At 31.7% G+C, this 17,561-nt stretch overlaps 1 protein-coding gene across 1 annotated transcript; it reads left to right on the top strand.

Moving 5' to 3' along the window:
* Positions 1–2,295: 2,295 nt before the first annotated feature.
* LOC134718686 (uncharacterized) lies at positions 2,296–14,384 on the top strand. The gene is made up of 5 exons (XM_063581344.1): positions 2,296–2,750; positions 4,471–4,629; positions 10,403–10,526; positions 12,660–12,845; positions 13,928–14,384. The coding sequence occupies exons 1-5, from the start codon at positions 2,329–2,331 to the stop codon at positions 14,117–14,119; spliced, it is 1,083 nt and encodes a 360-aa protein (XP_063437414.1). The 5' UTR covers positions 2,296–2,328; the 3' UTR covers positions 14,120–14,384.
* The last annotated feature ends 3,177 nt before the right edge of the window (positions 14,385–17,561 follow it).

Below are 17,561 nucleotides of genomic sequence, written 5' to 3'. Positions count from 1 at the left end.
ATGAACGAAAAACAAATATGTAACACATAAACAAACGACAACCACTGAATTACAGGCTTCTGACTTGGGGCAATGTAAAACAATTCAAACGAGAAAACAAACGACCTTATTTGTGTAAAAAATTGAACGAAAAACAAATATGTAACCCATAAACAAACAACAACCACTGGATTACAGGCTCCAGACTTGGGACAGGCACATACATAAATAATGTGGCGGGGTTAAACATGCAAGCGGGATCCCAACCCTCCCTTAACCGGAGACAGTGGTATAACAGTACAACATAAGAACGAACTATAAAACTATAAAATTTGCCAAGGTTTACATGAAGCAAGCATTGAAATTTTCTTCAAATGTTTTATACAATTTTATTTTCGAAAACAACGGAAATGACACTTTTTTGATTATTTTTTTTCAAAAATATTAAAAAAAAAAAAATTTAAATGCCTTTATAATCTGATACAGGGAAATCTAACTTTTTTGTAAATCTACATATCCATAGAAATGTACACTCTTAATTTGAAGTAAGCATTCCTTTATTACGAGGGGTAATTAGTGTATATATATTTTTTAACATTATTTGTATGCTCTTTTCGGTTCTTTTCGGTCCTTTTCGGTCCTTTTCGGTTCTTTTCTGTAAATCGTCGCTCTTTTCTGTAAATCGTTGGACCGATAAACAAACACTCTTTTTACAGATGTCTAACTTAAGAACCACGAAAACTTGAGAGCAATTCAAATGGGTGTTGCTAAACGGCGGAGGAAACGGAAAGAAATATTGATATGGACGGAATTTCGGGGGGGGGGGGGGGGGGGGGGGATGTTGAGAACTACGATGATCAATAAAAAAAATCTGAAATCATAGGGACTTGACTCCGATTACAGGTCAGATATATCACACGTTAATCGTCTACGTGCATAAAAAAACGTATGAACTTACTACATGTATCCAACATTATACCTTTTCTTTAAACTATATTTCTGACTTGTATTCAAGTCCCTTTATAGATATAGGAAGATGTGATATGAGTTCCAACGAGACAACTCTCCATCCAAGTCACAATTTATAAAAGTTGAGTATTTTAGGTCAAGGTACTGTGTTCAACACTATAAAATATCAATTGCCAGCAATTATTTATCATTGTTATCATATCTTTCCTTTGATCCGATAAACTATCACAGATGAAAAGAAAATGTTTTTCATCTTCGACCTCATTACTACAACATCTCTTACATATTCTATTGTGTCGGGGAGTATTAAATTACTATATCTACCTCTCTCTATAAGTAAATGGTGAGCAGATATGCGAAATCTTTCAAGTTAGACTCCGTCTATCTTCAATTTTTTTAACAATATTAAGATATTTTTCACAACCAAAATTGGATTTAAAGGTAACATATGTGATCATATGTGCATAGTTTTCCTTCAGAGTGAGTTTTGAGTTTTTTTTCACAATATTTCAACATGACGTTTCTTAGTTTTCTGTCGTCAACTAGTTTAGTCGTGTCTGGGATATTTGATAAGAAGTTTTTCAGATGACATATACCACGATGGTTTCTTTGACTCATACAATTTCTTTGATTCTATATATAAATGCATTATATAACACTGGAAAGAAAGTGTCTGATTTTATATATCTTGCATTTGACTGATACTCTGGCCTATTTTTACACACTGTTTCAGATTATCTTTTGAGTAATTCCAGAGCAGATGGACTAAGGCCATATTTTTTCAATTTAAAAAGAAGTAAATCATGTGGGAGACAGCTAGTCCAAAGCTTTACTGAGGTCCATTAATATAGCCGCTAAATATTTATTGTTATCCAGTGCCTTTTTCCAATCTTCCAAAATTTTAAGTAATATTGACTGGCAGAGGCCATAACCAGCTCGAAAAGCAAAACCAAGCCAACAAAAAAAATGGTCGAAAATATCATCAATGTATTAGGTAAGTTGATTTTCTACTGGGCTGTTTAAAAAAATTTTGATATAGCAGGTAAAACACTTACTGGTCTATAGTTACTCTTTTCAAGAACACTGTTTTTTTTTTAATAACAGGTGCAATTCAAGTTAGTAATGAATAAAGAATAAAGCCTTTTTCTAACTGTCCGTCAACGAATGAATGAATGAAAGAATAAAACTTTACGGTATAGAAAATGTATATAGTATACACAACACATAGTGTAGTACTAGTCTTCTTCTTCTTCTTTTTTTGTTAGTATATACTGTACTCTGATATATAGCTACGGTGACAATAAGGTACGAGTCGGTTAAGTACGAGATGTTGTTTACCGACTTACTCTGGGGCGAACTGTCCTAATAAAAAGCATCAATATGGCGTCGTTGAATATGAAAGTAGATTTGTCAAAACAATGTATTCCTGATTCATCACATGGTGTGAAACGGAACCGCTCTGATTCTGAAAAACAACTACTCTGCAATGATTTCCAAATCAAGTTCGACAGTGACACTTTTGCTTTAGATGAATATGACGTATTTACGAAGGGTATTTTGCACTTTATTGAAAAATCAACATGTTCTGAGGTATTCAATCTTTTTTTTAAAGGTCGAAGAGAGGATAAAGAAAAATATGAGTGTTTTCAGCACGCACTTCTTGATGTTTTTGACATTGACTGTTGTGATATTGATGATATTGATAATGAGGACATACAGAAATTAAACCAGAAGATTGAAGACTGTCATTGGATTGACAGATACATATCCAGGACTGATTGTAATCGGCAACCAATCAGAAGGTAGTTACAGACACAGCAACAGATCCAGCCATTTTCCCAACCCAGGACAAAGGGGGTTCCAACTATATGTCCCCATTCAAATGCATTGATTGGCCAAAAAAAAAAGGGGGGGTTCCAACCCCAGGACCAGCCAATGTACAGACCATAGTTCAGCGCAAGATACACTGGTTTCAGGAATTAGTGCTGACATACTCCTTCTACATGCTCTAAGCAATGCACATTTACACTGAAACGATTAGAAATGTGTCCTTTCAACAGGTTGGACCCAATCTCCCTATACATGTATGTTGATAATACCTTAAAAGAGTGAATGAACACTGTTCGCCAAAAATCATGTTCACTCATGTTCTGGTTGGTATCGGATCCTTACATTACCACTACAGGTTCGCCCCAAGAGGTTTGTTCGCACCCTACATGTTCACAACTAATTTTAAAAATCATGATCTTTGTATTGACATGATTTACTGGCTTTTGTTTAAATACTGCATATGTTTAGCTTGGTAATTATAAAAATAAGTAAAACATTGAAGATTTTTTGGGTTCAATGTGTAGGGTGCAAATCATCTTTGGGTGCAGTCTGCACCAAAAACTTTTTCAACTGCTAGTCCGATGACCAATATTCTGACATTTTTCTTATTGAGCCAAACAAAATTTTGCAAAAACTTACTAGTCCGAATGAAATTTTACTAGTCTGGGGCATCGGACTAGTGGCTAACCGTGCAGACTGGGTGCGATGTGTGTAGGGTGTGAACAGGAATGTGTTTTTGGGCGAACAGACCCATATTCTTCTGGTTATGCCCTTTTCATCCTGGATCAGTTTATAAAGTTTTTTTGTTAAAAAGGTCTTTTGTTTAATCATGCTTTACTTTGGCATACCTGCCAACTGTCACTATTTGCGGGGAATTTCCCCCATGGAGGCTCCTGAATTGAATTTTAAAGAGCAATGATGTCCACAATTTTAACAAAACAATTAATTTTACAATGAATTGAGGCTAATAAAAGTATGAATAAGCCAAAAAACAACATCACACTGTATTTGAAGGCCCCCTTGAAGTTTTTTCAGGAGTATGGCAGCCATCTTGCACGCAAAACCCCCATGGGCATTTTAAAAACTTGGCAGGTATGCGTTGGGGTAAGTGCAAATACAATGAAATCAAAGCAAAATAATATATATTTAGCCATCATGGCCATGTACAAATGCAGCACTGGCAAAAAAATGACTGGATGAATAGAACCTTTAAAAATTATACACATCAAGAAACATTATATAATCCAGAGTAACCTCAGCATGACCTATCTTGTAAAAACCCGTGATCGCAATACGCATACATGTATGTCCTTAAAATAAACTTTTATCTGATTGTACATGTTAAACACGTGCTCAACATTCGTGTTTTTGTTGATTGTTGACGAACAGGTGACAATCGTTAAACTTGTGCTTCAAAACACAAACTTACAAATTATCTGCCATATTTTCACAACAACACTGACCGATTGAAAAAAGATTGATGATTAAATGTAATTTATGCGAAAAAAAATGATAAAATCATGCGCAGAAGACTAAGTTTATGATGTTTGTATGCATTGGTTTAAGAATTTGAATATAGCATTATTTGTCGACGGTCCCTTGTTTATTATGACTTTAATGTTCATTATTGGCAAATTTCTATAACTTTTTATTTCATTTTTACTGGGTTTACTACATGTATATTTATTGTAGACTTTGTGACAGAGAACTCTGTTCAAGTCTGAAGATGTTTATGTGGCAGCTATTACACATGCATAGGAAACAAAAAGGAAACGGACCAAAGAAACTTTCAAAAGGAATGTATCAAGGACTTTTTGTCTCTTTTGCAAGAATATTTGGCTTAAATATTGTGTAAGTATATATATACATGATATAAATATATAAGAAAAATTAAACTAATTTCAGATTCTATTAAAATATTACATGTTTTAAAAGTATACATGCTATCTTGCTTTATGTATTCATAATTACATGTTTCTAAATCATTTGTAAACATGGTAAATAGATGTCATGTATTTATTAAAGGGAAACTTCGCAAAAAAATCAAAAATTGATAATATGTTCATCCTGTATAAAAATGCTCAAATTCATAGATATTAAAGTTTTATTCCGCTAGATAAGCAATCACCATCGATTTTAAATTTAGAGTATCAATTCTTTGCCTTCCGCCATTTTGTGTTCTTTCCCGATTAAGAAAAACGATATGTCTATAAACCACACAGAAACAAAACTACAGTAACCGATGTAGTCGTAATTGCGTGTCGATATCTTGTCAATCGTACGGTTGTTTTTATCCGACTAACTAACTTGATACGGAATTTTTTTTTTTTTTTAAATTACCATGGTCTGTTTTTTTTAAACTGTTAATATTGGAATTAGGTAAAAAGTCAAAGTTGAAATCATTAATAAGTGTTCCGTGAAAATTGTTTTCGAAAATCTAATTTGTACATACATGTAATTCTTTAAAGTAATAAACTTTTTTCAAATAAATTCTGATCTTTACTCATCTGATCACCAGCATGCCTAAAGGTATTGCTTCCAAAGGTATTGTGAGGGGTATGAGATGACACGTCCAGGTATTCAAGCGATTTCCTGTCAGGCTTGCAAGTTCATGCATCGTTTCACTTCTGCAGGTATTGACCAGTGTATGATGACTGTACACGGCCAATAACTTATAACTTTCCATTTTGAACTATCAGGTGTATAATATACAACTCTGTCTTACGTGTCATTACTAACCTCGTACGCTTGTTTATAAATAACATTTCTGGTGTAAAGAATATAATTCATAAAAATATAAATAATTTATTAATGAAATGCACATTTATACCCCTGGGGGTTGAAGGCATATACAAACAATACAATACAATATACACAATATAAAAATTAACATATCAAACATCATATATAAAGTGGTAAAACAGTAATATTTATGCAGGCGTTGTGTCCACTCCCCTCAGTGCAAATGACTTTTTAATGAACGGAACAGTAAGCTGCATAATATCAAATGAAGATAGAATTAATTGTAATCTATCTGTTTCAGACAAATTAAAGTATTCTGGACATATATTATTTATATCTTTTTCAAGCTGATTACGTAAAGATTTATTAATTTTACATTTTAAGAAAAAGTGGGTTTCATCTTCAACCGCATTTAAATTACAATGTTTACATATTCTATTTTCTCTTTGAATTCTTTTATATCTACCCCTCTCTATTTCCAAGAAATGATCACTTACTCGCATTTTACATAATAATTTTCTATTTTCAAAACTATTTTTACAAATGTATTTGTCTATTTCATATTTTGTTTTTATTTTACTGTACAAGAATATTTTACTGGTTTCATTAGTTAATTTTAATTTTTCAAAGAAAATATTTTCAAAGCAATCTTTAAGTTCTTTTTTAATATTTTTTGAGAATGACCTCTTCTCTTGTTTATAGTTTATATCCTGAATTTTATTTATGTCTAATTTATTTACATTGGCTATATTTTCTACATATAAAAACCATGAAAATATACCGTTAGTGCTAAGCCATTTAGATAAACAAAATGCATCATATAATAAAGGGTTATTTTCATCACTAGAAATTCTTGCTAAGTACTTCAATGATTGTACTTTAATAAAGACATCTATGGGATACTGAGCTAATTCTGCTCTTGCAGCTATATTGACAGATTGTTTACCAAGCCCAAGTATATATTTGCAAAATTTTAAATGTGTCTTCTCCACTTGGCTACTATCAATCATTGATAAAATATCAAATTTACTCATGTCTTTAATTTGAGCTCGTCTTTCAGCTCTTATTATTTTTTCATAAAAATCCATATACCAAATTTCAGAGTTATACATAAGAATAGGTTTAACTACCCCAAAAAATAAGATTTGATGAAATTAAAATCTATTTAAATATTTTTTCCAAGGGAGAATTTGGGAAAATGTAATATATACTCGTTGTCAATAGTGAAGGACAGATTGGAACATACCAGAAATATTGATTTAAAAAAATGTACGCACTTGTCGACGATTCGTTTATATGACATGGTAGAAAGTTACGGAACTATAGCGCAATTTAAAATATATACATGTATACATTGAACATAAGAAAACAACATATATTTTGAATAAATAAGGTAAAAGTTTTTTTGTAAATAGAATAGTCCACGTATGCCAGCAGTATGTAATCATCGAATGTCGATAGACTATAATTGTATACCAAAAGCAGAAGACGAAGAAGAAGAATTAAGAGAACCAATTTGAATTAAATACAGGTCGATGTTTAACATGCTTTGGTTCATCGAAGTTATGGACATAGTAAAATCACAGATTTATATTTCAATAAGATTGTTCTCGAACAAAGGAGGGAATTCGTCATCACAATTGTTATATATGCCACTGGACGAACACTAATTATCCCCAAGGGATGTGAATATTTGGTGGGAAACTGTTGAGTATCAAAGTTCCAAATTAATTTCGGGATTTTTTTTTCTTCTTGGTATTCAATACCAGAAAAAAGAATAAATTGCTTGTCTGCTAAATAGGGGTATTCTTGTCAGATAAAAGACTTTAAGTTATATTAAAAAATGGGGAAATATGACATAAAATTGGTTCTGTCTTTTTTTTAAACATCGTTAAAAAAAATGTGTGTCTACGGTCAACGCCACAAGAATCCTGTAATACTAGTATGAGAGTATAGCATGTAAACATTCCTTCTTAATAATATGGTTGTATTGGAAATCTTTGATATGCATGTAATATATATATTTGCCACATGACTCCCATAGTTCTTTCTACCATCATCATCTTATTCTTTGGTATTGCTGTAAACATCAATAGTTCACCCCCAAACAAAATGGGAGTAATGTATCTTCAGAGCTTCTCCGTGTTATACACTTGTGAAACTTAATATATAGACGAAATTTCGGTATTTAAATGAATCTACATATCACAAACAGGATGTTTAAATAACGATTTTGAGTAATCACCTAACAAACCAATGTAAACGTATGGCAAGATATGACCATTAAGGAATTTAGTTTTTGTCAGACGCAAGAACTTGTCACTATCATAAACGTATACGTATATATGCATGCAGTTTCAAATATCAAGAACAAGCGGTCGATGTCAATAGTTCGTTTTCTAACTGTTCAGAGTTAGACATGTCACTTGTTTATTCTTGGAAGCCTTCATATTCCCCGTCCAATGATGGGAACTCTTCCTGGTTGTGTTGACTAAATGCTTGTATGGTAATTCTGTCGTTTATCTGTACAAGTGGTTGTATTTCCTCTCCTTTCCCAACAAACAAACTTACGAAACGCTACTAGTCTGCTTTCTCTTGAGCTCATCCTCAATGGCGCTAATACGTAAGGAAACTTACATGTATACTAATAATGATTGTTTCAAGAACAACAATGTAGGAACGAACTATTCTAAATTTGTCAATATCAGTTATGCATGACTAAAATATAAGTTTTATAACATCTACTGTATTACTTATTTGAATTAATGATGGCTATCATGTTCAACATTGCACAAATATTATCATAGAATTTAAAAAAAAAATGTACAAAAATCCCCCCAAAAAATAGTTTCTTAGCTTAGATAATTGGTATTCTTTTCACAAAAAGTTCATGTAAATTATTGTTCAATGAATTTAATTATGTAAGAATGAAAAGTTAAAAAGAAACTAAAAAAAAATCATGCATGTTGTATGTTGTATTTTTTTTCAATTAAAAACTTTAAAATTGCGATAGTTTTACGAGCATTTAAACACAGCCAGATTTGAATATATGTTAAGAAATTCAGGTAAAGTCAATGATATCAAACAGATGTGCAATGGTATATCCTTATCAAATTGGGAAATATTGCATTTAGTTTTTATTAAAGATTAAAACTACTATTTTTTACTTCATATTTGAATCTTTACGCCAATTGCCGCTAAGAAAGTAATAAAAAAATGTTTCATTTCATTTTTATACACTTTAGGAATTACGAATCTGAATTCTATTTTCTTTTTGAATATTTACACAATTTAATTATTGTATCTTTATTCTCATCGTGTATTAAATCTTAGTTTATACTCAGGCTTTCTAATCCTTTCTGTTTATCCTTTCCAAATAACAACATTCATACCTGTGTATGCTTGAACTCACACCTGCGGCTAAATAGCTACAAGGTAAACAAATTGACCTCAAGCCGAGAAATATACAGCGACCTTTACAAAATAATATACACACTTTGCTCACACATTAGTTGCATTAAAATTATTATGAAAACAATAACGGTAAATAGAATGGAAATATTTTCAGTTCAATATCAGTAAAAATGTTCAATAAATATTTTATGAAAAAATCTCAACAATAATAAATGAAATTTATTCGAAAACATTTACTAGAGATAATTTTATAGGAGTTCAATTCAATCAATACCAAGTGGTATATGCATATTCATTTTCGTTCATTCTTATATTGTGGTTAATAACTACGACCATTCGTCAGCTGTGCGCTTTTAATAACGTATATTGTCGATAAGCTATAAGAGTTAAACAGATTTAATTTTTTCCCAGAATTCAACAAATCGGGCTAATACGTCACGACCCACTCAAGAATTTCAACCAAAAAAGTTACAAATACTTGATTTTCTCCGTTATTAGAAGGAATATAAATTTAAAACTTTGCAAATGTGTTTTTTATGTTAAGATGAACATAATTCGATGACAAGTAAAAAATCGCGGAATTTCCCTTTAAATAACATAACATATAGAAAGCCTACAGTTGATAAACTCTTCTCAGCATAATCATGTTTATCATGTTTATGATTCTATCTTATTACATGTAAGAATAGAAAACCATGATGAAACAATAATCAAGGTTATATATATATATATATATTCAATTGAATGACTACATTATCTTGCACATGAATTATTCTACATATATCATTATATAATTCAGACAAAAATGAAATCTTTCAGACTTTTCTCTTTGAACATGTCTATTCAATTTAATTGTCAAATCGTGTTTAAAGATTAAAAAATATAAAAAGTTTCAAGTTAAACTTTAATAATGACAGCAACCCATGATAAAAATGACCATATTAAATGCCAGTCTTTGTAAGAATCAGGCAATTTAGGTAAAAATCAAAACATGATCAGAAAAAATCCACCAAGCTAATCATGCTATTAATACTAACCATCATCCTGAGTTAAAAATAATTGGTCGTCCGTTTGTGTGTGTCTGGTAATATCAAATAACTTGGTTAGAAAATTGGTTAGAATGATAGAAATTTCATAGTTATCTCCCCTTATTCGTAAATTTCTAGTGCATTTTAACCAAATTGTATCTTCTATTACCAGAACTGAAAACGGAAATGAATGTTATTTTTGTGCAAAACTACTTTTTATGAACTGAAATCAATGTCAAATTGGGTGGGGTTTTTTTGTCATGTTTTCACCACTGCCTAATTCTTAGGCAGACTGGCACTTAAATGTTCAGTATAAACTATGCTTTATATTTAAACTACATGTACTATAACTTTGATTAATTTGTTTTAATTTAAATATAAATGTAGCTGGTATATTGAACATGTTGAAAGGGACATAACTCTTAGATTCTTTGTTTTAGGAGTGGTTCAAATGTTGAAAAGTACTCTATGACAATTAAAGAAAATGACTTTATTGCAACACCAGATGCAGTTATATGCCATCCATCTGCCTTAGATAGTGACAAAATCTTTGCTGTTATAACGGTATGGTAAAAGAAGATATATTTGGGCTTTCTGGTAGAAAAAGGTTCATCATGTTTATAGAATTTGTTGTTTGTTTTTTTACTTAAGCTCAACACCATTGATGAAAAGTCAGAAAAATTGAGAAAGGAAATGGTGAATGTGTCAAAGCAACAACAACCCGACCATAGAGCAGACAACAATCGTAGGCCACCAATGGCAGGGATCTCCATGGCCTGTTTAACGATGGCGCCCCGCCATCGTTCACATGTCTTGCGCCATCGTCAAATGACTCGCGCCACTGTTCAATTGTCTTCCGCCATCGTTCAAAAATGTGATCGTTTTTATGGCCTGACGCCATTTTTTAACAGTTATAATCAAATGCATGTAATTGCATAACCCTCAGGCTTTTTTTATAGTATAATCCAATACAGTTCTAACGCCTGAGGGATTTATCCGGATTAAGATCGCTAATCACTTGTACCTGAGCTTGTACAGGTAGATCAACAAACCAGACAGGAGAATATTATCTGGAGACAGACGATTCATTTGTCGAATTATTTTACAAAGTTTCCGCAAATGCTAATGATAATTCAGATTACAGAAATAAATTATTAATCCAGTTACAAAGTTTACTGAACAAGTCGCCGGAACACGTGCTTTTAATTTGACTTACGCAATCAGCATCCTCCTTTTTAAGAAGTACATAATAAGACGTATAGAACAGTAATTATTATTTAATCGCAAATAACTCGAGTATTGCTGTATTGTAACGATAATATAGAATTACTTTAAAAGTTAAAAAATAAAAACTTTTAATATTTCCCGTGAAATATCGTATCGTAATTCCGAATTCATTTCGTAGTTTACAATCAAATTGATACATCCGCGTTTCCGGGTTTTTATCAGACTCGAAAGATGCATGTTCCATAGCATCGATTTGCTAGATAAAGTCATTAAAAACCTTTTCATTTGACAACGTTTGCTTTACAAATCTTTTTAACCTTTTACATAACCCGTACAACTCGTTTTGTCGTTGCTGCAAACCAGCAATACCGGTAATTGGTTCATGACTTCTGAATTTGACAAGTGTCCGTGAAAAATCAGCTCCACATGATTTTTTACCCCCATAACAATTACTAAAAATAGCAAGAACACTACATGGGGACCTTCGTGATAGCTATTGGTCATTCTCGACTAAGGTAAAGGGAGGGGGCATGAGGGCTTGGCCTTTGAAGGGTTACAAACGGCAATTATTGAAAATATATATACCATGTATACCCGTCTCTTTTGTATTTTTAATGAAAATGCAAATAAATATAATTTATATAAACAATGAATTAGCATGTTCACCTATCCTTATGTGGAGGGATGAAATACTTCCGATCGCGCTACACTGTACGACTTAGATACGGTTTATGATGGTGAAAGTTCCTCCATCGTTCAATTTTCATCCATGGAGATCCCTGCAATGGGTCTTCAATGTAGCGAGAATTCCCGCACCCATAGATGTCCTTCAGCTGGCCCCTAAAAAATATGTATACTAGTACAGTGATAATGGACGTCATACTAAACTTTGAATTATACGCAAGAAACTAAAATTGAATATCTAAAAGTCGGAAAAGTCTATAAGACCCATTGCCAGAACTTTATTTTCAACCTTTATTATTATGCTTAGTACATAATGAGGTGTGTGTTGGCTACTGCTATCAATTCATGTACATTTACACTTTAAGAATAAAATTTGTAATCATGATGATAATTCTAAAAATAACTTTCCACCTAATGAATGATATAGAAATTAGCAACTATAGGTCCCCCTACATCCTCACTATCCAAGGGTTATGATCCTATAGGCTCTTTACCCTTGGCTGATTAGGACAGAATTTGTGTATACAACAATATGGGATCTAGGGACAGATAAAAATAATTCCCTCTTAGATTACATACAGGTGTAAACATTGAATAAAATGTGACCAGTTTTAATGAATTTCATAAAGCAAAAAAAGGACGACTTTCACACATTTAAATAAAAAACATATTTAAGTACAATGTACTTCAAATAATTGATTAAGAACATCAAAATCAAATGTGTCTTCAAATATCAGTTATATGTTTTAAAACAATGTAGATTTCAATTGTTCTGATTATTTTCAGGTAAAACAAGATCAAGAAGAAGAAAATGATCCAGTTGAAAGTTCAAGCAAAAAACAGAAGACATCACCTGAAGACCATATTGATTCCTGTCTGAAAGGTCAACATTGTGGTCAGCTCGTGTGTACATTACCGTTCTCTGTGTTTGGAAATTGTGGAATGTATGGATTTGTTGTACAAGAAACAAATGTAAATACTCCTTTGCAATATGTGTTTAGTAAAAAGTATTATTGCATAGCAATATAATATTCCTGACAGAAAGTAACCAAAAGTTAGCGTGCAATAAATTCTAATATTGCACTAGTGCAATAAATCTTCAAAATTCATAACGTCATCAACAACAAAATCTTATTTTAAACCATTTTTTACTTTCGAATATTATATTGCTATACAATTAAAGGGTTATTGCATGAATATTGGGGAATATTGTCCCTAGTAGAACATTTATTGCACTCACGAAGCTCATGCAATATAAAATTCTACTCGGGATAATATTCCCCAATATTCATGCAATAACCCTATATTATAATTAAAATAAATAAATCATTCATGAAAAAACATTTGATATCTAAAATTTTTTAATCACTTTATGTATATTAAGCAGTTCAAACTTGCTGTTTTTTAATTAGTGTTACAGCGTATACGTAATGTCAACAAATTCTCTGTTAGAGTGGATATGATATCGATTTTAAAACATGAAACTCAACATAGAGTATCTTATAGCATAGTAATGATAAAGGCTTCAACAGGCATTATTTTTCCATCATTTTAAAACCTAAACAGACATGTTTTCATGCCATTTCATGCATATAACAAAAAAATGTGAAGCTGTGTGAAATATTGTGAAACAGCCAATTATAATAATAGTTTTATTTGCAAAATACACTGATCAAGCAAACACAAATACAAACATATACTACAGCTCAGGTGGATTTTGATTTGTCCTCCCGTCTAGAGGGTGGGCAAAATTTCTAGCTTGTCCACTCTGCCCACCCATAGGAGTGGGCATGCAATTTCTTTAATTTAATCAAAAGACTTGCAAGTACAATCAATTGAAAAGAAACAGATAAGCAATTCTAATTGATATTTTTACAAAAAAAGAGATTATAGCTGGAGTGGGCACAGGTGGGCTGGTGGAAAAAAGCAAAATCCACCCAGGTTGTTGTGTATAAAATATAAAAAGTGAAGAAATACAAATAATTGATATCAAACATTGCTGACTTAATGACTAAAAAGTAAGAATGAATAAAATTAATCGTTTTATTTTTTAGGTGACATTAACATGTTTCCGGCCAGATGATGGATATTACGAAGATTTGTGTAATGGATGTTTACGGCAAAACAAAGCAGTTGTGACATTTAGTAAACAATATAATATTCTAAAGAAAAATGACAGAAGACAATTAGTGGATATGTTGTTGGATTTTGAAAAGTTACTGAAATTTCTTTCTGTGAAAATATAGCCAGCAGATTTTGTTGTTACATGTATTACATTCATCCTTTATTAAAAAAAAAATTGTTTGGACTTTCTGAACAACTATTTTTGAGCCACTTTCAAAGTAGAGAGAACTCTAAGGATCACTATAAATTGTCTTGCATTGGACTCACATGTTTCTTTTATTCACAACTCCCCAATGAGCGTCAGGAAGAAACGGCTGTATTGCAAAGTTGTATTTTTTTATGGAAATACACAATCATGTTTTTATAATGAATGTCATGTCAGAAGTACACAGACTTTTATTTATATAGATTAGACCGTGGTTTTCCCGTTTGAATGGTTTTACACTAGTAATTTTGGGGCCCTTTATAGCTTGTTGTTTGGTGTGAGCCAAGGCTCCGTGTTGAAGGCCGTACTTTAACCTATAATGGTTTACTTTTTAAATTGTTATTTGGATGGAGAGTTGTCTCATTGGCACTCACACCACATCTTCTTATATCTATTGTAGATAAAACTTGTCAAGGCTAAAAAAAGAAAACACAAAAACAGGCCTGTTTTGAATTTTCTATAAGATCACTTTTTGGATCCTTGAATTTGAATATAAAATATTTTATAAAAGATCATTTAAAAACCTTGGCTACATGTTAAAGACCGTACTTTGACCTCAAATGGTTTACTTTTATAAATTGTGGCTTGGATGGAGAGTTGTCTAATTTGCACTCATTCCACATCTTCTTATATCTATATTATACATATTTTCTGACATATGTCTCATATCTTTATTCCAGTTTTGAAATTTGTATTATGTTGAGGGCAAACTTCTTGCTTTTGATATAGTAATTTCCAAAAGGGCCTCATTTTAAGAGTTTGTACTTGATTACAAAATGTCTTACTGTGGATTGATTATCATTCCTAAGTTCTCTACCAATTATCATGGTTTTCATTATTTAAGGTGAATTACAAATTAAAATGTTCAAGAAGTTAAAAAATTTTATTGAAAGAGTGTGTTTAGACTGTCAAAAAACATAAAATAAATAAATCCATAGTATGTGGTTCGGACGATAAAAAAATGTAAAATACAATGTACTTAGCATATAAGTCAGGTTAGGCTTTGGCTTGCATTGAATTTTGCCTTAGATTATGTGTAAATTTTCCAAGTTGTTTCATTGATATCAATTCAAACATGTTTATAATGTCAGGGTGAGACTACAACTGGCATAACTGTATACTAATCATATACATGATTTTTATTGTTATATTTATTTATTAATAAAAATATATTATTTTGAAAAATTAAATTACAATTTTTACAAGGTTCTTTGGATTGAAAAAAAAATGTATCATGTGAGGCATGCCCATACAGAGTCTGGAAGGTGGCTGATACCCTTTATTTGGCAGGGTATCCAAAAGAATTATTTATTTATTTCATTTAAACTCTGGTCTGTTACACTACTGTTGCAGGTTAGGTGAAGGTTTGCACCTATTAAAATGTTTAAACCCGCTGCATCTGTCTTTTAAAATTCTGGAACCTGTTGTTGAGTGGCTGTCCTTTGTTGATGTGGTTCATAAGTGTTTCTTGTTTCTTATATAGATTAGACTGTTGGTTTTCCTGTTTTAATGCTTCTACACCTGTAATTATGGGAGTTAGTTGTAGCTTGCTGTTGGATGTGAATTAAGGCTGTACTTTGACCTTTAATGGTTTACTTTAACAAACAATGACTTGGATGCTGACCTTTAATGGTTTACTTAAACAAACAATGACTTGGATTCTGACCTTTAATGGTTTACTTAAACAAACAATGACTTGGATGCTGACCTTTTATGGTTTACTTAAACAAACAATGACTTGGATGCTGACCTTTAATGGTTTACTTTAACAAACAATGACTTGGATGCTGACCTTTAATGGTTTACTTAAACAAACAATGACTTGGATTCTGACCTTTAATGGTTTACTTAAACAAACAGTGACTTGGATTCTGACCTTTAATGGTTTACTTAAACAAACAATGACTTGGATGCTGACCTTTAATGGTTTACTTTAACAAACAATGACTTGGATGCTGACCTTTAATGGTTTACTTAAACAAACAGTGACTTGGATGCTGACCTTTAATGGTTTACTTTAACAAACAATGACTTGGATGCTGACCTTTAATGGTTTACTTAAACAAACAGTGACTTGGATTCTGACCTTTAATGGTTTACTTAAACAAACAGTGACTTGGATTCTGACCTTTAATGGTTTACTTAAACAAACAGTGACTTGGATTCTGACCTTTAATGGTTTACTTAAACAAACAATGACTTGGATGCTGACCTTTAATGGTTTACTTAAACAAACAGTGACTTGGATTCTGACCATTAATGGTTTACTTTAACAAACAATGACTTGGATGCTGACCTTTAATGGTTTACTTAAACAAACAATGACTTGGATGCTGACCTTTAATGGTTTACTTTAACAAACAATGACTTGGATGCTGACCTTTAATGGTTTACTTTAACAAACAATGACTTGGATGCTGACCTTTAATGGTTTACTTTAACAAACAATGACTTGGATTCTGACCTTTAATGGTTTACTTAAACAAACAATGACTTGGATGCTGACCTTTAATGGTTTACTTAAACAAACAGTGACTTGGATTCTGACCATTAATGGTTTACTTTAACAAACAATGACTTGGATGCTGACCTTTAATGGTTTACTTAAACAAACAATGACTTGGATGCTGACCTTTAATGGTTTACTTTAACAAACAATGACTTGGATGCTGACCTTTAATGGTTTACTTTAACAAACAATGACTTGGATGCTGACCTTTAATGGTTTACTTTAACAAACAATGACTTGGATTCTGACCTTTAATGGTTTACTTAAACAAACAATGACTTGGATTCTGACCTTTAATGGTTTACTTTAACAAACAATGACTTGGATGCTGACCTTTAATGGTTTACTTAAACAAACAGTGACTTGGATTCTGACCATTAATGGTTTACTTTAACAAACAATGACTTGGATGCTGACCTTTAATGGTTTACTTAAACAAACAATGACTTGGATGCTGACCTTTAATGGTTTACTTTAACAAACAATGACTTGGATGCTGACCTTTAATGGTTTACTTAAACAAACAGTGACTTGGATTCTGACAATTAATGGTTTACTTTAACAAACAATGACTTGGATGCTGACCTTTAATGGTTTACTTTAACAAACAATGACTTGGATGCTGACCTTTAATGGTTTACTTTAACAAACAATGACTTGGATGCTGACCTTTAAAGTCATAAGAAACCTCAAATAAAAATTAAAAAAAAATAATGCATATGTTTTTTATAACTCAATGGATAGTTTTCATTATAAAACTAATGTACATATACTTTTTTCTGAAGAAAATTCTTTAATTGATTCATATTTAGAAGAAGTTTACTTATTTGAATTGCTTCCTTCCAGCAAG

This window comes from Mytilus trossulus, chromosome 5, assembly GCF_036588685.1.
Source record: "Mytilus trossulus isolate FHL-02 chromosome 5, PNRI_Mtr1.1.1.hap1, whole genome shotgun sequence".
NCBI classification, from domain to species: domain Eukaryota; kingdom Metazoa; phylum Mollusca; class Bivalvia; order Mytilida; family Mytilidae; genus Mytilus; species Mytilus trossulus.
This window is presented reverse-complemented; position numbering and strand designations above follow the sequence as displayed.